The sequence below is a fragment of the Paroedura picta genome, chromosome 15 (assembly GCF_049243985.1).
Source record: "Paroedura picta isolate Pp20150507F chromosome 15, Ppicta_v3.0, whole genome shotgun sequence".
In the NCBI taxonomy this organism is placed as follows: Eukaryota; Metazoa; Chordata; class Lepidosauria; order Squamata; family Gekkonidae; genus Paroedura; species Paroedura picta.
In genome coordinates, this window is record NC_135383.1 from 6,095,140 (window position 1) to 6,120,620 (window position 25,481).

The 25,481-nt window shown below is 47.3% G+C and overlaps 1 protein-coding gene across 1 annotated transcript in view; it reads right to left on the bottom strand.

The window, feature by feature from the left end:
* The window catches only part of MEGF6 (multiple EGF like domains 6), a 105,639-nt gene extending 80,609 nt beyond the window's left edge, over positions 1-25,030 (bottom strand). The window contains exons 1-4 of the mRNA XM_077311328.1: positions 24,302-25,030; positions 20,513-20,647; positions 13,058-13,167; positions 5,269-5,373 (exon numbers count right to left, since the gene is read on the bottom strand). Coding sequence (XP_077167443.1) covers positions 5,269-5,373; positions 13,058-13,167; positions 20,513-20,647; positions 24,302-24,387 — 436 coding nt within the window. The 5' untranslated portion in view covers positions 24,388-25,030. The remainder of the gene's footprint in view (positions 1-5,268; positions 5,374-13,057; positions 13,168-20,512; positions 20,648-24,301) is intronic.
* Positions 25,031-25,481: the final 451 nt, after the last annotated feature.

Sequence of the window (25,481 nt, forward strand, 5' to 3'; positions counted from 1 at the left end):
ATATTGCACAGAATAAACACAGTTCAACAACCGCAAAGGAACTCCAGCAATTCCGGAATGCGCAGGGCTTCCAAAGCCTTTGAATGCCGCGCGAGGATGGAAGGAAAGCTGTCCTCCCTATTTCCCGTTCCCCTCGTTAATTATATCGCTGCAGCTCAGAGGGCTGTGCGGCCTTTCCAGAGGGCACTTAATCGCTAATTGAACTGGATTCTCAAAATGCCTCTGTGTTTTGAACTGATATAGAAAGCTGCTGAAGCGATATAAGGGGGCTGGGGGGTGTTCTAATTAGATATCCCTTTCAGGAAGTTTCTTTTTTTTCTCTCTCTCTCTCTCTCTCCCCAAGACAAACTGTGAATTGTTAAACATGTGCAAACGCTCTTTGGATGGGTTGACGCCCCACAAAAGCTCTGAGAATGAATCTAAATCCGTTCTGGTTGATTCTGCTCTGTTATACAGGGACAGAGGCTTTTGGGTCCTGGTTAGATTTTGCACAAAAACAGGCTCGGAGGTGGAGCGTTTAACACGGCGTGGAACGGTTTCTCATGTTAACGCACGGCGTATGCACGGCCGTGCTTGTTGCTATCGTAGACCCGTCTGATAGATCCAAGTGGGTAGCCGTGTTGGTCTGATGCAGCACGACGAAACAAAAATCAGAGTCCAGTGGCACCTTTAAGACCCACAAAGATTTATTCAAGGCGTGAGCTTTCGAGTGCAAACTCACGCCTTGAATAAATCTTTGTGGGTCTGAAAGGTGTTTAACTTTGCCCCCCACCCTTCTGCCTCCACAAGCTCCTCTCCCATCTGCTCTCCCTCTCACACAAGGCCCATCTGCAACCTGGTCTGGGGAAAGTCGGAGTTTTGCACTGAGAAATTGGGGGAAAGTTAACCATTCTCCCATTCCCCCCCTCCTGCCAGCTCTCTGATGCAAAACATACTCTCCCACCTGAATTCTCCAACCTCCATCTGCTGCTGAGCATCTTCCTTTGGCCAGGAGATTGTTTTGAAAGGAGGGGAGCAAGTGGGGGATATCACCCAAGCACTCCCCCTGCCTTGACTGCACGTCTCTCCCCCTTTTTAGACACATTCACCAGCCATTCCCTTGAGAGAACCAAAGAACTCGCTGCAAGAATTTGGCTCCATCTCCTCTTCCACCTCCTTCAAAGAGTCTGGCACTACCTGTTTGCCAGCTATTAAATACCTCATATTTGGCGAAAGAACAAACAGAGAGTTGGAACGAAAGCAGAGGTGTTGCTCCCTTCCCAAAACAAGGCAAAGCAAAAACTGGCAGGGTGAAGGAAAAAAAATTAACAAGGATAAGAAAAGACTCATCGCAAGAACGGAGCAAGGAAAAGAAAGATCGTGAAAGAAGAGCATACAATTGATTTAGCGATCACGCGGTATTTACGACACGTAAGCCAACGCCCCTTATAGCCAATTTTTAATGAATTTCATAAGCACAACAATGCCCTGGCTCGGGCACAGAATGCTTGCTCGCTCACGGCACCTAAATCCCACCTCACTTTTCACGCACAAAATTCTCACATTGCAACAAACAAACAGCCATACTGTCTCTCTGTCCACTGCAATGCTTGAAGAAGAAGAAGAAGAAGAAGAAGAAGAAGAAGAAGAAGAAGAAGAAGAAGAGTTGGTTCTTATATGCCACTTTCCTCTACCCGAAGGAGTCTCAAAGCGGCTTCCAATCACCTTCCCTTTCCTCTCCCCACAACAGACACCCTGTGAGGTGGGTGAGGCTGAGAGAGCCTTGATATCACTGCCCGGTCAGAACAGTTTTATCAGTGCCGTGACAAGCCCAAGGTCTCCCAGCTGGCTGCATGTGGGGGAGCGCAGAATCGAACCCGGCATGCCAGATTAGAAGTCCACACTCCTAACCACTACAGCAAACTGGCTCTGAGATCTCCACTGGTAACAAATTCACATCAGCTTTTTCTCCTTCTGCACTGACAGAGCAGCCCAGGGGAACCGGGGACGAGAGCCTTTCCAGCTGAACGGTTTGAGGGGATTTACCAAGAGGAACAGCGTCATTAGCAAACTGAGGGACAGGATGGGCAGCAGGTCAGAGGAGATGCAAATGAGGGCAGGGCAGTTCCAAACTGGGTGAGCTCCTGGAATCACCTGTGTACCCGCCCCCATTTTCTAGCCATCCTACTGCCCACCATGACATTTTATGAATTTGCCAGTCTCGATGCAGCCCCATATCCCACAGAGTGTCTTTTGTAGGCAAGCCTAGGTTGGCAACACACAGAGGAACTTCCTTTTTATTCTTTCCAGGACTGGGAGAAGGTGGGGAAGCAGGATGGGAGGGGAACAAGCAGGCACGCCTCCAAGTGGCTAGAAAACAGGGAGAAACAATGGGATTAAAGTCTATGAGATGTACAGGTCATGAGTGTGCGGCATTTCTGAGTCAAATGCATTCAAGGTAAGAGCTTCATCTACCCACCATAGGTTATATATATACATGTGTGTGTGTGTGTGTGTGTGTGTGTGTGTGTGTGTGTGTGTATGTGTATGTATATAGGACTGCTGTATATGGATAGGACTGCTGTGAGCCGCCACGAGCCTACGGGGAGTGGCGGGATATAAATCCAATTAATAATAATAATAATAATATGTATATGTATATGTATATGTATATGTATATGTATATGTATATGTATATGTATATGTATATGTATATGTATATGTATATGTATATGTATATGTATATGTATATGTATATGTATATGTATATGTATATAAATAAGCCTTCAATCACCTATTGGACAGTGCCTGTGTCGTCACTGATGACAAGCCAGGCTGGTCTTCGTGCTATGCTTGCAGCAATTTTGCTCATTTCAATAGTAACATGTTGCTTTCGTTACTTTCCAAGTTAAGGGACCTACTACGCTACTCAAAGGCTGGGTTGATATTTCCTTTTAAAGACGGAGGGAATCCCCACCAGACTGCCTCCTTGCCTAAGAGAATTCCCCCTCATCGACACGCATTCCTTCCACAGGGCTGGGATATCGCATGGCAGATATTTCACAAGAGGTCCAGCGAGGGGGAGAATCCCTTGTTTGAAAGATCATTTGGAAAGCGGCCTTCCGCACCTGCACTGATGTAACTCTTTGCTTTAACAGCGAGGGAAATCAGCTATTTCGGTCTACCCGTTTTAAGTCAATTGCTAAGGCATGTGCAAAACGTGGGCCAGGAAAGCATATTGCATTCTGGCTCAGCCAACCCATTGCTCTATTGCACTCTGGCCCAGTCCAAGGGCGATGCTGATTCTTTCCTATTCTTCTTCTTCCCAAGCCTATATCTAAGTCGGTGCTTTTGCAAACTTTCCTTGGTTGAGGAACTCTTTCCGTATCTGTCTGACCTGCCATGAAAGCCTCCAGGCACTTCAGAGGGTTTGGGCCCAAGTTCTGGAACATGAGTTCAATGACGGCTCCTCGACCTTGCGCTATTTGAAGGCCAGAATTGCCCTGCTTCTCTTGACAATAAGGTAAAGGTAAAGGTATCCCCTGTGCAAGCACCGAGTCATGTCTGACCCTTGGGGTGACGCCCTCTAGCGTTTTCATGGCAGACTCAATACGGGGTGGTTTGCCAGTGTCAATATCTTGACAATATTGAGCCACAAAAGGCACCCAACCACTGCACATTTAGTAAAGAATACAGCAAATCAACCTGCCAAAGAACCCTGCGCAAGTCAACGAACTGTCAAACCGCTCGTCGAAAAATCTGCTCCCCGTTCGGAACTGGCAAACAGCCCGTGAGCTGAACTGGCCGACGTCCGAGCATCCCTAGCCTCACGACAGTCGTTAAGTAATGAATGGTGTCACCCTTGGTATCTTTCATTCGATTCCATCACAGATGTTGAGTTTGCCTATAAAAATATCATTGGTCTCGGGAAAATTGCCTAACTACCAAAATTCAGCTAAAAGAAACTTTCATCTAGCACTGGGACACAACGAGAGAAGGTGCTTGACAAATCCCAAAGAAGAAAGAAGAAGAGTTGGTTCTTATATTACTGAAGAAGAAGAAGAGCTGGTTCTTATATGCCGCTTTTCTCTACCCGAAGGAGTCTCAAAGCGGCTTACAGTCACCTTCCCTTTCCTCTCCCCACAACAGACACCCTGTGAGGTGAGGGACTCACAAGAGTCTTCTCCAGCACCAGAGGTCAAAAGTCTCAATTCTTTGATGCTCGGCCTTCCTTATGGTCCAACTTTCACAGCCACACATTGCAACTGGGAAGACCATAGCCTTGACTAGACGCACTTTCGTTGGCAGGGTGATGTCTCTGCTTTTTAGGATACTGTCTGGATTGGCCATAGCTTTCCTCCCCAGGAGCGAGCGTCTTTTAATTTCTTTGCGGCAGTCCCCATCTTAAATGAGCATAGCAGGACTGAATAAGGCTCCTTCACCCGGGCATGCTGACTTTCCACAGGTGTGCGCGTTCCTCCCCACCAACCCATCACCAAGCATTTGCACACAGAATCCAACAGCAACAATCTGAAGTGACGCCGTTCCGTGAGAACACACAATCCTGTCACTTGTGCCACTCAGCTCAACCACCCATGTCCCGCTGCAGGAGTGAGTCCCTCCCAAGTGATCACATTTTTTTCAAAAGGTCACTTAAATCACCTCAATGTGAGGCCAACATCCCTGCAGATACAGCAGCCAGCTTGTGAAGAGCAGGCAGTAGGTGGCGGGGAGGTCTTGGGGAAGGAGAGCACCCCAGGAGTTCTTCAAAGGTCTTTCTAGAGAGACTCTCTGCTGTCAAGAGTTAATTACACATTTCCCAGCAGCTCTAAACCAATTAAATCTGACAAAGGGCAGACTAGCTCTCGCCTTTCTTCTAAATACAGATGACATACTCGGGGCCTGTGCTAGAAACAGATCCATCCTTCTGTTTTCCTTTAACAAGGACTGCTAGACTTTGTTATAAAGAACATCTCAGATCAGCGGTAGTCAACCTGTGGTCCTCCAGATGTCCATGGACTACAATTCCCAGGAGCCCCTGCCAGCCTTTGCTGGCAGGGGCTCCTGGGAATTGTAGTCCATGGACATCTGGAGGACCACAGGTTGACTACCCTTGTTTTAGACAATGAGACTTTTCAGGAAAACAAAATGTCAGCCAGCTCTTGGTAGCCACCAATAGTAAGCCAGGACCACCCTCTGCACGACGCAAGAAATCCAGACCTAGAGAATTCTTAATTGCCTCCAGTCAAAAGAAACAGGCAAAGAGAAAAATGTAAAGAGGGTACTCACCATACTGGCAGCGGGGGCCTTGGAAACCAGCAGGGCAGTGGCAGACGTGTGGTGCTCCTTCCGCACAATTCCCACCATTAAAACACACCCCAAAACTGCAGGCGGCTAAAAGAGAACAAAATATGTGACACCACGTGAGATATTACGGGCAAGTTATGAAAGGCACCTTATATTTGACAGGCAGACAAGGGAAATGAAAGGATGACCCAGGAGGCCAACCCAAGCAACGTAAGAACATAAGAAATGCTCCATCTACTCCAGCATCCTTTCTCACAGCTGGGAAGCAGTGTTCTGGAAGGCCAACAAAATAGGACAGAGACACCAAGGCCGTCCCCTGGCTTTGCTTCCTACCACAAGACGAAGCTTCCTTTTATTCACAAGAGTCAGTAGCCGCTGATGGACCACTTCGCCATGAACTGTGGCCGTTATCACATCCACTGGCAAGAAATGCCACAATTTAATTACTTGCTGAAGGAAGAACAACTTCCTTTTGTCCATCCTTAACGCACTTGTGCATAAACTTTATTGGGTTGTCCCCAAATTCTAGTATCATGGGACAGGAGTGTACTCCCAGTCTGGAATTCTGGCTCATAAGGAAAACACAAATCACTGTTTGGACAACACTGCAGGGTGCCACAAATGAGGAAGCAATGAATTAAGATGGCCAATCCCAAGGGGAGAAAGAGAAAGGCCAGAATTGCATTCGGGATGGGTCTACACCTGAGGTCTTTTCACCCAGAGGTTTTTCTGTGGCTTTTATTTTTCTCAGCACTTTCTCGTATCCTCGTTTTCCATGTGCTGCCCTTATGTTTCCCCTTGTCCTTTCTCAAATTGGATTAAAGGTGGATTGAGAAAGCACAGAGAAACCACGAAGAATCTATGGAAAGACAACAAATGAAAAAGGAGGACATCACAGCACTCGGAGGGGGGGAAAACTGCAGGTCTGCACCCAAATCATAGCAAAATCTCCACGGTTGCATGATTCCCAGCCTCCTGAATTTTTCCAGACCATCAACGTCTCTACAAAAACAGGCCTAGCTGTTTTCTCCATAGTCAGTTGACTTCAATCCCAATTGCGGCCCAATTCCGTCTTCCTAAGGGCTACTCTTTTGCAATTAGCTTCATGTATCACTTCACTCGCTTCCATCCTGCCCCTACTCCACGGAGAGGCTGTCAGAAGAGCCAAATTGCATTATGACACCGCGAGGAGTATTAAAAGAAGAAAAAGATCTTTGGCTCAAGGCTGTCGCTCACAAAACGAAATTGCAAAGAAAATGCTGAAGTTATAACCTGGCTCTCTGACAAGGCCTCCGTTCAACTGGACGGGATCCAGAGGAGAAGATTTTGGCCCTGGTCGGGCTGCAGCTTAGGCTTGCTGCACTGGACTCAAGAGTCATTGACAGCAAATTACTCAGAGTTATCTGGAGGAAATGTCTTGAATTCTCAGAAACACAGCAAGCAAATGTGAGTCATTCAATAAAGGAGACACTCTAAAATGAATGCAGCACCGCCACCCAAGAGGTTTGGGTATCTCAAAGAACCACTCAGATAAGATTCCTGCTTTTCTTCTTCTGCAATATCTCTCAGCCTCACCTCCCTCACAGGGTGCCTGTTGTGGGGAGAGGAAAGGGCAGATGATTGTAAGCCACTTTGAGACTCTTTGAGAAAGCGGCATATAAGAACCAACACTTCTTTTCTCAAGTGTAGGTGCCTCAGCCAAGCTGTCTCCAGACCTCCCAGTTGCAAACAGGAAGGTTTGAAATCTCTGGACCTCTGCCTCCCCCCCCCCCATGAAGTGAAACTCTGCATTTCTCTAGTTAACCCTCTCCCCCGATATCTATTCCCCATTCCCCACCCCCCACCCCAGTCCTTATCCTGGCATCAGCTCCAAGAGAGCTCCTCGCCATCAATTAAAATTTGTCCTTAATCAAACACCAGTGGATTAATCCGCCAAGGAAACTCATTCCGTCGCAGCCAAAGTAAAGCGGGCGATCCGACGGGGTGGGGGGCCGTTTTCATAGGTGTAAAACAAGCTGGCTGATCAAACAACGAAAACTCGCAACCCCTCTCCCCAGTCAAAGACGAAATATGCAACCCATTATTTGCCTCTCCTGCGTCGGTCTTCTCCAAATACAAAAAGCTCTTTTACTTACGCGTTGTTTTCTTCCAACAAACACCGAGTGTTTACTTCAGAGCATGAACCCCTTGATCAGGAACGAAGTGCAAACTTATGCCGCTTGGTGTTCCTATTTACTGAGCAAACACGGTGTTTGGGCAGGAAAAACAACGCGTCCTGGCTGCTTGTTGACACAAGGATAAACTACAAGGCACCCCATGCCACATCTTGTCTCCTTATGGGGCAGAACAACGCAAGATGCAGGAAATCCACTGGTTATTTGCCGAAATCCTGCGGGGCAAATCCAACCCAGGGAGGAAAAAACAGAACACCCACCGTGGGCTGCTCAAGGCTACACACTGGCGGTCTGTCTTTGGCTCAGATGGGAAGAAGCTGGGTCTCCATCAGCACTGGGGAATGGGAGGAGGACTTGGGGGAAAGATCCATGACTCCCAATGGAGTCTTTGTTAGAACTCAATGAGAAAGCCCGGGGGAGAAGGATTCAAGGCAAATCCTTCCGGGATTTGGGGGACACCCCAAGCAACCACCCTTGACTGACTAGAAAGATATTCTCTTGCCAGATGTGACCCTTGGGTGATTTATGGTTAGGCTCTCTCCTCCATTGATGCGGCCTGTAAATTAACACCCATCAGAGATGCCTACTGAGGTCACAGAAGAAGAAGAGTTGGTTCTTATATGCCGCTTTTCTCTACCAGAAGGAGTCTCAAAGTGGCTTACAGTCACCTTCCCTTTCCTCTCCCCACCACAGACACCCTGTAAGGGAGGTGAGGCTGAGAGAGCCCCGATATTACTGAAGAAGAAGAAGAAGAAGAAGAAGAAGAAGAAGAAGAAGAAGAAGAAGAAGAAGAAGAGTTGGTTCTTATCTGCCCCTTTTCTCTACCAAAGGGAGTCTCAAAGCAGCTTACAAGCTCTCTCCCCAAAATCTGTCCTCTCCAGGGTCCACCCCCAAAATTCCAGGAATTCCCCAGCCCAGAATCAAAGTAGTTACAACCCAATGAGTTGAACTGAGCTTTCTGTGGAATCCAAACCATAGTTTGCCAGCTCAGCTGGGACAGCAGCCAAGAGTTTGCCAAAACCCAAGAAGGAAGTAATTAGCAGTAATTGCAGGGGAGGAGGGATCTAAGCCCAAAGCCCCTTCCGGGCTTGTTCTCCGAGTGCCAAACAATGATTTGTAAATAAGTTTGAATCAAACCAGAGGGGGAAGAGAGAGTTAGACGTTAGACTGCCAGATGTCATAAAAAATCTACTCCATTACATCTCCATCTACTCATCCCTACTCATTCAGCCAGATCCAAGAAATCACTTTGAGGGACTTTAGAGCTTTGCTGGTAACGAAGAGATTTAAAAAAAACAAAAGGGCTTTAGAAAACCCGGTCAGTGGCCGAAAGGAGATCAAAGCGTTTTTTGTGTGCCGGCCCAGTCGCCAAAGAGGGACGGGCAGGGAGAACAAAAGCCCCGGAATCTAAGGCGAAGATATGTTTCTGCGGAGAGAAAGAGTAAACAGAGAAGAGAATGTCTTTTTGTGTGCCGCAGGTACCCGCATTCAAAACACATGGCATTCACGTGCTGAATCTCTCGGATCTAGAGAGCCGGGAACAAAACCTCACAAAGCAAAAAAGCCGGGGAAGGGGAATAAAAGACCAAACGGAGAACACAGCTCTATCTGCTGCTTCTTAGGTGAGCATTTTTGCGGCTGACCCTGAATCAATTATTGTGGCAGGGTGCAGGCTGGACTGCTTTGGCCCATGTCAAAGCACTCAGCTGCGTTTTGCACACGAGTCAATTTTTTGGGAGCCTTCCGATAGCTGTTGTGGTGCACAGGCCTTGCCCCTCATTGAGTGGGGTACTTGGGGCCAAGCTTTCAAATTATCCCACTATTAAGCCTCCGGTAGGTTTTTATTATTAGCCACTAGGGGTGTCCTTCAGGGTTGGACACAGGATGTGACTATGAGCATTTGCGCACGAGCCATATCGTTCGGAATTGCATTTTTTAAAGGTCGGCTTTTCCGTCCATTCCCACCCTGCAATCCGCTTCTTCAGGCGAGGAGCTGAATTGGAAACACCACCTTTAGAAGCATACAGACCTTGGTAAAGGATAGGTCGACAAACAGTAGCGGCGAGTTTTGATATTTTTGTTTAATAAAGTTTTCTGGGGTTTTGTAGCAATACTTTTTGATTTGCCCTTGTGTGCACTGGTGCAGAACTCTACACCCAAAGTTGATTGACGGAGGGCTATTTTGGGCCATTGTTACTTTCCATGCAAATCAACTTTTGCAAAAATTGGGTATGCCTAATTTCAATAAATGCATTCCAGACTTTACAAAGCAGAGACAATGGGGCAGGACCACACCATATTCCCTCAGGGGCCAGGACTTCCATCCATAGAGTGTGCCTGTCTCAGGTCCTGTTCCAGGCCATACAAAAATGCCTCCCAAAATATGGTTCTTGAAGGGAAAGGAGCAAGATTTGAAGAGGACGTTTTGGGCTGTCATAGGAAGATGAAGTTGTGAGCATGAAGCTCTGTGGGTAGAAGTACCCGTGCCTTTAAAAATGCAGCATTGAATCCATCCCATCACAGGTCTCCATTTGCCATCCTTTCTTGTACTATTTGCCACTTCGGCCCATCTACAACACAGCTCTTTCCCTGGACATCCATGATCTCCGGCTTAAATCCCATTATGACCAAAGTCTGAACCTGCTGCTCCCTCGGTCTTTGGCTGCATGAAAATAGTGGCCCTTAAGCCTTTGGGTTGGCTTGCATTGAATTGTGGATTACAGAATCACAGAATCATAGAGTTGGAAGGGGCCATACAGGCCATAGAATCCTAGAATCATAGAATCATAGAGTTGGAAGGGGCCATACAGGCCATCTAGTCCAACCCCCTGCTCAACGCAGGATCAGCCCAAAGCATCCTAAAGCATCCAAGAAAAGTGTGTATCCAACCTTTGCTTGAAGACTGCCAGTGAGGGGGAGCTCACCACCTCCTTAGGCAGCCTATTCCATAAGATTATGGAATTCCATAAGATTAAGACCCTTATGAAACATCCCCAACAACCATTGCTCGTGAATACAAAGGTAGCATTCAGCGGACAACCCAGATATCCAAGGTAATGAGATGGTGTTGAAAAGGACCTTCAGAATTTTAGTTAAGATACTATCGAGAAGAGGAGGGAAATGCATCCAATGCCAAAGGGCAGTTGACTAGCTTGCATATTTTTTTGCATGAGATATATGCAAATATATGATATAGATCGGGGTAGTCAACCTGTGGTCCTCCAGATGTTCGTGGACTTCAATTCCCATGAGCCCCTGCCAGCAAACGCTGAACATCTGGAGGACCATGAACATCTGGAGAACCACAGGTTGACTACCTCTGATATAGATGTCCATATGAAACTGACTTTGGTCCACTGCGTTCAGTACTGGACACTCAAACGGGCAGTGACTCTGCAGGGTCTCAGGCAAAGAGCTCTCACATCACTGACAACCTGAACGTTTCACTGGAGATGCCAGAGACAGAACTTGGGGCCTTCTGCATGCTGTGCAGATGTTCTACCACTGAGCCATGACCCCCTCTATGTCTACCAATAACCCATTGCCTAAAATCCATTTACAAGCATTGGTCTTGGCGTTCATGACAGGTAGACATACATATGTTGGTCACAAGGTTACCGGCAGGTCAATGTCAGCCTTAGACCATGTAAAGTGCTTCATGCAAAACCCAAAATCCAGCTTCTACTTCTCCCTTGATCAGACTGGGCTGTAGCCCCAATGATAAGCACACCTTCCCCTTTGGTTTACTTTTTAAAAACTAAGAGAAATGGGGGGGGGGGATAGACACAGAACCTGAACCTCTGGTATACAAGTGAATGCCACTTTTGAGACTAGTTCTTCATGCAATTAGGGTGACATTCTTGTAGTGCAGACTCCATGGGCTGCATGCAAGGTTTCGACTTGACCAACAGTGGATTTCCACCCATGCAAAGAGCTTTCCGCCAGTCCCATGAACCTTCCGCTGGGAGAGCACACCTATTCTGCATGAGCCAGCTCCTTGCATCAGAGGAAATGGAAAAGAGACACTGGCTCCAATGTACAGCATAAAGGAACACCGGTTCAGTTGTACGCTGGAAATGTCGACAAGGGCATGAATCACTTGGTTGCACAAATGTGTTAAGTTTCAACTCATGTCCAATGTTGTGCTGCAAAAGGCCAAGGTGGCAATGAGCTATTGTCTTCTTCCTATAAGAAAATGGCCAGCCGTTTGCCCGGAACCCAATTCAAGGCTAAGATGGTTTTATTTCATTCCACTTGGGAGTGGACAAGAAGGATGGAGCAACAGCATCGAGAAGGCAAAGGAATGGCAGAGGGGTGCAGCCCAAGAAAGGAACACATGCAAAAGTCTTTCTGCAGAATAACATTTATGAAGTGTGATCTGGCAGAATGGGAGGACATTTATGGATGTGGCAGACACAACCCCTTTTGATAGAAGGGGAGTCGCTGGGACGTCTGATATTTCACAAGACGATTAATGGCTCCTTGGGGAAGAGTTCGGCCCAAAGACCTCTCCCTGCAGAGTCGCTTCACAGGCTGTTTTCCATGACATTTTCGTATTTGTTTTCCAGTCTTCCTTTTGTAGAAGATCTTTCGATTCTCCCAGGACACATGAAAAAGGGTGCTGACCTGACAGAGCCTAAATTAACAGGCAGCACAAAAAAATCAGTAAAATTTAACGGGGACGTGGAGGGAGGGTTTGTTGCTGATGGGGTTACCGGTGACCTCAGATGGGTTGTATGGGGTGTAGAAACAAATCCCCATGAAATTGTGGCTGTACTTTGGTTGCAAATTAAGAATGGCAAGTCACTTCCAAGCTCATATCAGGCTTTCTCAACCAGGATTTCGTGAAGCCCTGGGGTTTATTGATGGCCCTGGAAGGGTTTCTTGAATGGGCGAGAGTTAATTAATTTTTAATATATATTTTTAAAATGTATTAAACATTTATGGAGTGATATGGCCATATATGGCCATGTCAACCTGCCCTTCCCTCCCAAAATAGCCAATGATGGGCCTAGAGGGGGTGGGAAGGGGAGGAGTTCTGAGTGGGCGTGTCCACAGCTAAGGTTCCCACCCATATTCTGCCTGATTGTGCCACTTCTGGGGTTTTTTTTGAGCAAAAGGAGACAGCTTAGCTGACAATATATCAGTCTTTATAGAATCATAAGAGCTGAAAGGGGCCATGCAGGCCATCTAGTCCAACCCTCTGTTCAATGTAGGATCAGCCTCAAGCATCCAGGATCAGGATCTGCCCAGCTGCTGCTTGAAGACCACCAGTGAGGCTCACAATCTCCTTATGGTGCCACAATGCTCTTTTTTCTCTTGGCTGTGGGAGACTCCTCTCTGTAAGGCCCTTGTTTTTGTGCAGCATCTGTCTCCTGCTTGCCCTCTTGCAGCAGCAGTGGATGGAGGCACCCCAACGCGGCAGCACTGAGATACAGAGCAGCCAAATCAGGGGGAATGATCAGATTCTGACACAAGAACCTGTACGCACAACTGAACTCACAAAGATAAACGGAATTCTCAACACCTAGGCATGCAATCATGCACACCCGTTTATGAAAGGCGAAGATTATCTTCGGAAAGGCCGTTTCACTTACGGTAAAGGCAGCCTGAGTCTCCGCCCAGCTGAGACCATCCCGAACAACATCTGTACACAGTCTGGTACTGCATACTGTACACTTGCTTGTTTTCCATATAATACACTGTCCTGAAATAGAAAGCATGACCATTATTATGTTGTACGCACAGCTCCGTAACAGACACATCTGTGCTTAACTAGAGATGTTGACTCAATGTACAAGAGCCAGGCCAAAACTTAGAAAAACACAGCGTAAATCATAGGGTTAATCCTTAATTAAGAATCTCAACGCTGGAACATAAATCTTCCGCTGCTCTGCGTCATGTTCTCTGCATTAAGGCACTCCGGGATTTAAATACGGCACCCTCGATTCTACCAGACCTTTCTCCTGTTTAGGACACAACCTCTCTCCACAACAGACACCCTGTGAGACAGGTGAGGCTGAGAGAGCTCAGCAGAGGGTGTTCTTGACAGGACTGCTCTGTGAGAACAGCTCTATCAGGGCTGCACGTGGAGGAATGGGGAATCAAACCCGGCTCACCAGATTAGAAGTCAGCGCTCCTAACCATGACACCAAGCTGGCTCTCTAATAAAAAAAAGAAAAGCCCAGGTTAAACTAAGAAATGTTCCTTCAAGTAAATTCCAATCACCACACATATGCATATAAAGAAACTGCCATATATTGAATCAGACCACTGCTCTTAGCAAGATCGATGTGATCTATTCCGATGGACAGTTGAGGCCCTTCCCATCACCTGAATCTGCTCCATCTAACTTTGCTGGGGATCAAGTTGGGCAAAGCAAATGTTCTGCCCCTGACCCCATCCTTCTGAAGATCATTCTCTCTTCTTTTTTTTAGAAAAAGCTTCAACGACAGTAAAAAACCCAGAATCAAAATGTACTCCAAAAAGACATCATTTCTAACCACACCAATGAAAACTACCCCTCTCCTATTAAAGATTTAGTTGTTCCATCCCTCTAAAGCAGGGGTAGTCAAACTGCGGCCCTCCAGATGTCCATGGACTACAATTCCCAGAAGCCCCTGCCAGCGAATGCTGGCAGGGGCTCATGGGAATTGTAGTCCATGGACATCTGGAGGGCCGCAGTTTGACTACCCCTGCTCTAAAGGATGCTAATGCATCATTTGGTTCCATTACCATCGTGCATCCCTGCCCAGCCCCTTTGCAAGTATAAGAAAAAGAGAAGGGGAGGTGGGAATGGAAAATAAAAAGAATTCTGCCCATTTGAGTACAAGCAGTCAAAACATGGAGAGAGGGAGAGGAAGACACAACTGGAAAAGCAATATCTAGTCATTAAATGGCAAAACAGCTAGTAAAGTGGGGGAAAGCCCATCTGGATCTCCCGCTTCTGAAATCTCCCTCTGCATTGCTCTCAACAATGTCTGCTTTTAACATCACGGGAATCCACTTCAAAAAGTGCCAGTTAATTTGAGGCAGTCAAAAGATGCCTTAGAGAGAAAAGTTTGCTGTCTGGAGGTCGTCCATCTTTGCTACCTGTTCTGTTCTTCCACCAATCACAAAGGGAGCGCCGGCGTTTAAGTTCTACACTTTTTGCCTTTGATGCTCTCATTGGTTGGGTCAAAAAGTCTGGTGGAGACCGACAAGGACATGCAGGAGGACATGATACTTATCATCTTTTTGTGGCCTTCCTTTGCAGTGTGCAGATGCACGTGGCAGTATATCCCAGGATGTATTTGGAGCGTTTGAGACAACGGTAAAGCTACACCAGCTCAACTCAACGGCTACCTTGAATCTTCTATCAAATTTCTATCACATTTAGGTCAGAGGGGGAAAGAAAACTGGCGGCTGCAGGCTGAATTACTTGCACAGGCTCTCTGGAGCCAGTGGCTGGATGCGGAAACCCATATCCAAGAACATCAACACTGCTTTTTTTTTTTTGCACTGTTTTATCAGTGCATCCATTGGAGAGGGAAAGAGATAAAGGAAACTCCCCAGTGTTGCTGTGTTATAAATTGTTACTTAGTTGTTGTGATGTTGTATTGAAACTATGTTATAGATTATTATAATGTTCCATGTAAAAATTACATAATGTTCCATGTAAACCGCCCAGAGCTGTAAAGAATGGATGGTATAAAAATCCAAATACATGGATGGATGGATGGATGGATGGATGGATGGATGGATGGATGGATGGATGGATGGATGGATGGATGGATGGGTGGGTGGGTGGGTGGGTGGGTGGATGGATGGATGGATGGATGGATGGATGGATGGATGGAAGCAGCAACAACAATGATGGACCAGAAAGCCCAAACATTTCCAGATAGATGTTTCCCACCCCCAGGCCATTGGCCCTTTGGGATGTTTCCCTGTATCTACAACGGCCAATCCACCTTGTTCAGCAAGCTGCACATGCCCACAATTATGTGCAAAATCCAGGAATAAAGCAGCAACATAACAGAGGATTTTCAATGCATTGGTTCCACTTTGGAACCACTTTGCTCCCACAATGGCTACCTTGGTCCCATGGTGGGATTTCAATGACTACCAGAGGTCATAGGTTAGAAAGTGGACTATGCTGCGGAAGCAAAGGAGACATTTCATGTATCCCTAACGAGGGAGCAGGTGCCGGACCACGGCCCCCGTATGAAATGAGTGCACCGTGGGCCATGCCCCAAGATCCTCTTCGATGCAGCAAGTTTCCGTGGCAAGACACGGCAGGCTGGAAGCTGGAAAACTACTGAACTACACTAATACCAAACAGGACTTCCAATAAAAGCTTATAAAGAAGAGGGGGGAATCTCATTATACCGCGGTCTGCTATCATACCCCATAAAAAAGACAAACGGCTCAATATTCCATCTGTACCAAAGGCTGAAAACTCAGCTGGACAAAACAGCCTGCTTAACAAGGCCCAGATGAGTGGAGAGGAGAGCAGAGGAGTGTGGGATGACGGAAGAGCTCGGTTGTCTTACGCTGTTTCTAATTTGACCCCTGTGACTCTGGTCAAAATGCCAGACGGGCTCACATGTTTCCTGCTGTCCCAGGAGGTGCAGGTCAGGCAGGGTTCTCACCTGCCCAACAGGACATGGGGAAAACAGCAAGGACACGAAGCGCCTGATAACCTCTCCGGTCCTGCTGGAGCTTGTAACACCAAGGGTCATCTGGTTGGGCAGATTTAAGAATGGAGCTATTCACTGCCATTTGAGAAAAAAAGGGGAAGTGTGTAGTCCAGACATCTGAAGATGCATGCTGACGCCCCAGCGCACCAGGGAAACCAGCGTGGTTTCTAGAAAGCGAAATTCTGCACCCACGTGATTCAAGCCCGCCAGAAAGGGAAACACTCACAACCACTACCGCCACGTCCTTTTAGCTAATTTTATTGAAAATTTTAAATTTGTATATGGTCTAATACAGGAGCAGTCAAACTGCGGCCCTCCAGAGGTCCATGGACTACAATTCCCATGAGCCCCTGCCAGCATTCGCTGGCAGGGGCTCATGGGAATTGTAGCCCGTGGACCTCTGGAGGGCCGCAGTTTGACTACCCCTGGTCTAAATGTTTTAAAGGTTTATGTGCTTTCTGGTCTGTGAGACCAGAGGTGCATCCACAGACACATTGTGGTTAACTGAATTGTGTCTCCATCAAAACGGAGGGCCCTATGAAACAGGATGAGACCCTTTAACAAATCTCACGTGGTGTTTTGTAGGAAACCTGCCGTCATATTATATTTAAATGTATTTATTTATTTATAGTAGAGAGGAGAAACCTAGAGCAATGCTATAGCACAGGAAAAGTTGGATAATGGGCACATTATATGTATTCACATGTTATACGTAAGGCAAATAGAAACTCCTTTGGGCCACTTCAGGTTTGGAAAATGGCATGGTGGGGTGGGGGGTGGCATCTTTGCTCTGTATAAACCCTAGCCTTTCTCACTGCACTCTCTCTGGACACTCTTTCGGTGGGAGCTTTAGCAAAATTTGCTCTTAATGCAACACACATACCCACACAGACACACCCCACTTTCTTAGCACCAAAAAAGATTGACACATTTGAACAGGAAAAAAAACAATTGCTTCCTAATAGAGAAGGGAAGTGGCTTGCTTTTGCTCTTTGATTACAACATTTTTAAAAAAGTGAAAAAGTCAGACTGCAAGAGAGAATCGAAGGTGCCTGTCGTAAACAGAGAATCCAGAGCCTTTGAAGTCCTGAGACAGCAAGACGAGGAGGCCCCTCACATTTCAAAGCGTTTCCCCTGCTAGACAAAGAACTGGATTTCAAGACAAAAATATGTTGACATGTCTCAGAGGCTCAGTTCGCTGCCTATTCTTACCGATGGGCAGCTCTCACCAGCAAGTTAATTGAGGACAATTACAGGGTTACTTGGGATTCCTTCGGCACAAGGCACGAAGACAGAAAAGCCATGTTCCTTCCAGGAGCATTTTAAGCATCACCATTTTAATCCGACCTAGCACACTTACAAAGTTTGGGACCGGTTAAGGCTCAAATGAAGCCAGGCTAAAGAATTCTGTAGCTATAGGGCAGGGGTATTCAAACTGCGGCCCTCCAGATGTTCATGGACTCCAATTCCCAGGAGCCCCTGCCAGCGAACGCTGGCAGGGGCTCCTGGGAATTGGAGTCCATGGACATCTGGAGGGCCACAGTTTGAATACCCCTGTCCTATAGGACCACATTCCCTCCTTGGCCAATGTACCCTTGCAGAAAACTCATGCAAGTCTGTACCCCTTATTTAGAATCGTGTGTAAGCAAGAGGGTATACAAAACTATGACCATAAGCTTTGTACATGCCAGCATGCAGAAATTAAGCCAAAACTGACCAATGGCATGAAGATCCATTGTTCATGATTTTATATAAATTGGGCTTTTTCCAGGGTTTCTCAGTTCAGCTCTGCTTCTTGCCGATCTCGGTCTTTTCCACTGCTCCAGACAGATGAATGCCCGATCTCGATCTACCCTGCAAGGCTGTTGTGAATATGCCCCCCCCCCCAGACAAGTGGCTTGCCCTGCCACAACCTCTGTGAAAGGGTTGTTTGACCCCCAAAGGGGTCCCGACCCACTGGGCCAAAGTAAGGTGGATCGATAGGTTTAGCTTCATAGATCGAAAGCCTTCTAAATATAACCAGGTACATTCAAGGAGGACATCGATCAGCCACAATAGCTACACGTGCCGAACCAAAATATCTCTTGACCACCACTTGCCGGGGCATATAAGAGACACCTGGTCAAACCATTGCTAAAAAACAGAACCTGAAGACTAAGGTGGACCTTTGGCATGATCTTCATACATTAATTTTGCTTTACGCTTTATATTCACCACCCAGCGCACTGCCTGCTTCCTGCGGCAGTGATCCCAAGCGCTCCCAAAAGATCACTGGAGCGTATCTGCTGTTAACAAACTCCAGATCAGAGAGCCAGCAGCAGCTGAAACCAAGCAGCCAGGCTGTCGACAGCACCCTGCTCTGATCTGAAGCACAAGCTTGAAGGGGAGAAAAAAGGGTGGAATACACTTCTTCCCCATCAGCCACCCACATACAGATTAATTCCCACCTAGCAAAGCAGGCCTAGGTTCACCAAGTACAGCAATAGGCAATCTTTTTCGTCCCTGGGGCCTCCACAAAAAATGCAGTGCCCACCTGTAAAGCTATTGCGTGCCAACAAATAAAGGTGTGTGTGTGTATGTGTGTGTGTGTGTGTGTGTGTGTGTGTGTGTGTGTGTAGACAAGGGTTGCGCCTGGCAAAATATGCTTGGAGCAAGCAAAGCTCCAGCAGTGGTGACAATATTTCAGGGATTTGCCTTGAATTCAGCCAACAGTTGTGTAGATCTGGAAGGCACAGAGGGGTGGGGGTTCAGTAGAGTAACTGCTTGGCATGCAGAAGAAGAAGAAGCAGAGTTGGTTCTTATATGCCGCTTTTCTCCACCAGAAGGAGTCTCAAAGCGGCTTCCAATCACCTTCCCTTTCCTCTCCCCACAACAGAGGTGGGTGAGGCTGAGAGAGCCCTGATATTCCTGCTCGGTCAGAACAGCTTTATCAGTGCTGTGTCGAACCCAAGGTCACCCAGCCGGCTGCATGTGGAGGAGGAGCGGGGAATCAAAGCCGGCTAACCGCTACACCAAGGACCCAGGTTGAATCCTCAGGATTTCCAGTTAAAGGATCTGGCAGCAGGCAATGTGAAAGACCTCTGCCGTCCGAGCAGACAATACTGGCTCCGAGGGAACCAGGATCTGATGCAGTAGAAGGCAGTAGAAGACTCCAGTTGAAGACTTCATGTGTTCAAGCACAAGCCTTGCCTACTGCCTTCTACCACGCTGCTGTTCCCAGCAATGCCTTGCTTGTTTGGCCAAAGATCTGGCCCTCAGTCCCAAACGCCATCCGTGAGCGTGCCCTGTGCGGCCAACCCTGACCTAGCATTAACCCTCGGTCCTTAGAGATTTCCGAAATCGTTTGTCATTTATTTAAGGGATTTCCAAGCTGCCTTTCTGCCAATGAAGGTTCACAAGGAGGCCAACAAGATAAAAACGGAAACCATTTTATATAACCCCGGCCTCTAAGACACTAATGCCACAACAGCAGGGGTCTCAACAACAGCCTCTCTGGCCCTTTTCATTTGAAAAGCCAGGGCTCTCTTCCTGCCCCCTTCCTATTAGTAAATCTGCTCCTGCTTTCTAATCTTCTGGCCACGGAGCTCTTAGACAACCTGTCGTTAGACTCCGTCTGTTTCCGCATATTTTCCATATTGCCAATCTATGACAACCTTTCCAGCCATGGATCTACGTCCGCATCTTAGCCTGTGCTGTGAGGTGAGTGCAGGGTCACAAGTCTATGCAAGCAGCATTACCAATTAGGACAGTTCTTGGAAAACGAGGGATATTCTTTGGAACGCTCACAGGGAAAGCTTGCAACGACTGAGTCAATAAAGGCTCAGGGAATTCACCTGTCATGGTTCCCCAGCTTCTCCAGTCCCAAAACACAAATGCCTACAGAGCAAGGTTTTTCTTCTGCAGGTATTTGAGCATCACTCCTTTGAGTCGAACCCAGCTTGAGTCCTCTGACTGTTTCCAGCCAGAAATATGACCCATTCCTCAGGCTTGATTAAACCCAGAACAGTGTAGGCCCAACATCTTTTACAGATGTGCCCTGTCACCATCCATGGCAGGTGTTCTCTAGTCTTTATGTTGCTATGTATGGCACCCAAAAAGCAAGAAAAGAGGTATTCTCCATTTATAGTGGTCCCTCCCTTGGGAGACTTCCTTAAATGTAAGCCTGAGGACAATTTCCAAATCCTACTTGGCGAGGCTGGCTTTGGGGGCTCACTGTTAAGCCACGGAAAGCAAGGAGGAATTGTCAATTGATCTGAATTCAGCAGGGAGGGAGCAGGTTCCCTGCCTTTCCTCCCGACTTCCAAAGCCTTTGAGATGAGCCAACCCAGCAATCTGGATCAATCATAAAGCCATGGAAGCGTCAACACCTACCTCCGCTCGTAGCCCATGCACCAGGGGTGCCCCCCGCAGCGTGGCTTCCATGCTTTGACCAGTCGGGAAAAGGCTTGGACACGCGGCTGCCACCGGCCCACCATTGCAAGCTCTTGCTCGGCACAGACATTTGGCCTGTAAGGAGGGGGTGTAGGGGAAGAAAGAAAATACATGGGTATATTTGACTTAGGGCCCTTCCTTGAGCGAGGACTTGAACTGCTTGGGGAGTTTTAGCAGAAGATGAGGGAGGGCAGAGATCCTAGCCTCTCCTACATGCCCTGAAGGTAACATGCATGCAATAAACTAATTACAGGAGAGGCAATTTGAAGCATGAGATCACTGACCAAGATAAGCAAAGGCTTGTAATATGAACAAACGTGTTAAGAGGGGTCTAAGTTTCCAAAAATAGGGTCCAGTTGGAGTGTTAGAAATTATAATGAGTTGAGGACACCCAAGTCTCAGTTGAAGCCAAGACGGAATGTGTTTCATTTCTTGAGCTAATTTAGTCCTTTCACATTGTCTGTTTCTTTGAAGTCTGTTTTAAAAATGGTGCCTTTCCGATTTGCAAAAGTATCTTCAGGAAGCTTAAAAGAAACCCACCAGTTTCTTGATATTACAGTTTTGTAGGCCAGATTTGTCTTCATTGATGCTCTCCACAGGAATCGACACGTTGCTCAATGCAGATCGCAGAAAGTGGATGATCTGCAATGCAGATCGCAGAAAGTGGAAAAGAACATTTTGCAAATTGATCTACAGGAGTTTTGTTGTGGCGGTTGTTGCTTTTGCTTGTTTTCTTTTAATGGCCTGGTTACTTTTCTCTGCTCCTCTCACCAGGTAACAATCTAATAGGAGGCCAAAGGATTAGGTTGAGCACCTGTATCTTTAAGGAGCGCTCACGCGACCATGCACAATCTAAGGGACTACATCTTCAGTGCTCGTGGCAAAGGATTCTGGGATGCACCACTTGGATATGCACCATTTGCTAGACTGCGCACACTCAACGTTAGGCCGATCATGGTTGACGACCAGCTGGCTCTCAGCACCTCTGCAGAAAAACAGAATTGCTTGTTGATGGTGAAGCTATTTAGAATCATAGAATCACAGAGTTGGAAGGGGCCATACAGGCCATCTAGTCCAACCCCCTGCTCAACGCAGGATCAGCCCAATGCATCCTAAAGCATCCAAGAAAAGTCTGTATCCAACCTTTGCTTGAAGACTGCCAATTTTTGTCATTGCACTAAGCATGCCTGGTGAGCAAACATCCGTTGTCTTTGGGAAGCTGGGAAAGGGAGGGTCATGGAGGCAGGATGTGCCAAAAAAATCAAGCAGAGGGTCTGTCAAGGAAGCTGATGATGACGAAAGTTAACAGATTAAAAGGGCACCAACCATACAGCAGAGGTCTTATGCCTCTATTCCTAACCAGGATGGACACTGTGGACCGTGTGGAGGGATGCCAAACACAGAAGTGGTCGAGTTGTTACAATGGGCTACAGCAGGGATAGTCAAACTGCGGCCCTCCAGATGTCCATGGACTACAATTCCCATGAGCCCCTGCCAGCATTCGCTGGCAGGGGCTCATGGGAATTGTAGTCCATGGACATCTGGAGGGCCGCAGTTTGACTACCCCTGGGCTACAGTATGAATATCTGCTTGAGCCTATTTAACCTCACTGGCCAGTGAATTCCACTAATCCAAAATACAGTTAAACCCAAGTGTTCTAGCTTTTGACTGGTTTGTAAGACTCATCTATCCAGCTCTTGGCATCCTCAAGAGACACCAGACTTCAGCTATTCCAAATGATCCTGACGTTAAACTTTTAGGCTTATAAAGCTAATGAGTTTTCCAGGAGCAAGGAAATTCTGGTGGAGGTTTTCAAAGCGCGCACCCGAACAGATGCCCAGTCTGCCATAACAACATATGGAAATGATGGTTTTGCATCTACATTGTTCAGGACTTGCTGGGTTTATAAAGAAAAACAGAGGGGGGGAAAATTGCTGAGTAGAGGACGACCGTTCTGGCAAGAACTCAGGCTTGTACGGAAACTTTCCAAAGACCTGCACAGTATGTCTGGCTAAAGCCATAACCTTTAATTACAATGCAAAACGCTTTTAATGCTAAAAAGCAAAAGGGGAAGAAGAACAGGCAGGAAGTGAATACAGCTCCCATAAAAATTAACAGTCTTTTCAATTAGAGAGTTACTAGCTTCCCCCCCAGACCATTTTTCCCTTGGGAAAAATAAAAAGTACAAAGTTTTAGCTGCTGAATTTCTGCTGGACAGAATGTTTTAGGAACCCGATCAGAGGGGAAACGCTGGCAAATAAATTATATCAGAGGCTGAAGAAGAAAAGGCACACAGATTATTGCATTTCATTTTTTCCAAGGGGTGGCTGGTTATCTAGATTTTGCATTAACCCCTACCCCACCACCAACGCTGACATGTGGGGATCACCATCAGATTGCAAACTGCATCGTCTGTTGACTATTGTCATCAAACCAAAGAGAAGATATGATCTCCAGCATAGATAATTTTAGTCATAAATATGTATCTTGGGATTGGGACTCCAAGTAAGAGTGGGGCTTAACTCTTTTTTCACCCACATATTCCAATTGTCAAATGGTCTGTCCATTTTGGCAACACATCTCTCCCTTACCAGTCATAGAATCATAGAATTAAAGAATCATAGAGTTGGAAGGGACCTCCTGGGTCATCTAGTCCAACCCTCTGCACTATGCAGGACACTCACATCCCAATCGCTCATCAACTGTCACCTGCCACCCCCTTGAACCTTCACAGAATCAGCCTCTCCGTCAGATGGCTCTCCAGCTTCTGTTTAAAAGTCTCCAAAGATGGAGAACCCACCACCTCCTGAGGAAGCCTGTTCCACGGAGAAACCGCTCTAACCGCTCTAACACAACCTTCTAAAGCAGAAGTCAAACCAGGCAGAGCCTTCATCTCCCACCCGCACCCCCCCCCCTTGGGAAAGTTTTATCAGCCAAAAAGCTGTTCAAAGATAAAAGGACCGGAACATGATCCTTGGATCCCGCTCAGACTCCTGTGATCTTAGCGATTGTATGAAGAGAAGATATGCTGCTGACATCAATGAACAATACACATAGTAACATGTTAAACAATCATGCATTATCCCAGAACTTTTACAACACCCTTGCCAGGGAGGTTAGTATCCCCATATTTGGGGGACAGGGGTGAGGAACTGCAAGGGTGAGATTTTACCTTACCTAAGGTCCCTCACAACACAATCCTAAATTCAGAGGTCAGTCCCTCTGGATTAATGGGCATCTATGTGCTTAAGACTGCAGCCAAGGCAAGATTTGAACTCAGGACTTTTTGGTCCATCCCTTAGTCTTTTAGACAGTAAAGCTCTACAGCACTCCCAAAGAAGACCAGAGCAAAGTGTCATAGAATCTTAGAATCATAGAGTTGGAACGAACCTCCTAGGTCATCTAGTCCAACCCCCTGCACTATGCAGGACACTCACAACCCTCTCACTCATCCACTGTCACCTGCCACCCCCTTGAACCTTCACAGAATCAGCCTCACTGCCAGATGGCTCTCCAGCCTCTGTTTAAAAATCTCCAAAGATGGAGAACCCACCAGCACCTCCCGAGGAAGCCTGCTCCACTGAGAAACCGCTCTAACTACCAGGAACTTCTTCCGGAGGTTTAGACGGAATTTCTTTTGCATTAATTTCATCCCATTGGTTCTGGTCCATCCCTCCATGTCACCGAGGTTAACAAAGCATCCCGAAGCAAAGAGGTTTCAATACTCACATGTCTGGGAGCAACTTGTTCCCTTTGGCTGCCGCTGGCAGCTTCAGCGCAAAGATGAAGGATAAGGTGAGAGCAAGGCACTCCATTGCATCCAGGATGGCACCAGCAAGCCCTCTCAAAATAACCCCCAGTTTCCTGAGCAAGTGACTTTTCTGGCAAATCACTGCTCTTCAGAGAAGGGGAGAGAAAAGAAGCTCATTGCGAATTTTTGACCCAGCCAGCCACCCCCACCCCCTCTTCTTCCAGAGAGCGAATTTTGGAAGTCACACAGTTCCCCCCTTGCTGAGAGATGTATTGGTCACCCTGGGTTACTTCCTCCTGGCACTCTGTCCAGGCAAATCCCCTTCTGGGTTCTCACGTCTGTAGAAGGGATACAATTTTGGGGGGTGGGGGGGGAGATGTCACAGAGATGGAACCCAAGGCAGGGCTAGCTCCTTAAGGCTGCAGCTCAACATCTGGCAGGGAGCAGCCTTCTCGTCTGGCTTTTGCAAGGGGTCCGAGAACATCTTGGAGGTTGGCAGCTTGCAAAAACCAGGCTCCATTCAAGCGGCAGCCCCATCTGGGGGTCGACAGCTCCACTCCACTTTCTCAAGGTAGTGGCAAATCTGACCCTCCCATCAGAAGGAAAACCCCACCTCCAGCAGGACACAATGAATTCCACTGCTCCTTTGCACAATAGGGAGAGATTTCCATTAACCCTCTCTTGGCACGCCTGCCCCCCCCCCCAGCAGCCTGCAGGAGTATCTTCTCTCTCACACACACACACAGTGACTCTGGCTTCCCCCAGCCCCTTCTCAACCCAGCGGCTGAAATATCAGGACAGTGACAAAACTCCTTTCCTGTTCTTCGCACAGCCAACTTCATTCACATGCTCTCCCATTTCTTCCCCTGCTGACAGTCAGAAATCCCTCCCACCAGCTCTCAGGTTCGGAGGAGGAGGGGGGCCAGTTGAAAAGGAAAACAGAATTGGTCGGCTTCAGCGGATGCAATTTTGCAAGATCCGCATACCAAGGTGAGGGCTTTACCTTCTTTCCCTCGCTCTGTCTTTGCCCAGCGCACAAAGAAAAGTTTGACTCGGACAAAAGATCCAGCCTCATGTGAATGCTTGGAGCCTGTTCCTATGCATCCCCCTTGGCTCTGCTCATTCCCCGGTCAGTGTTTTTAGGAGCGCAGCCAGCTG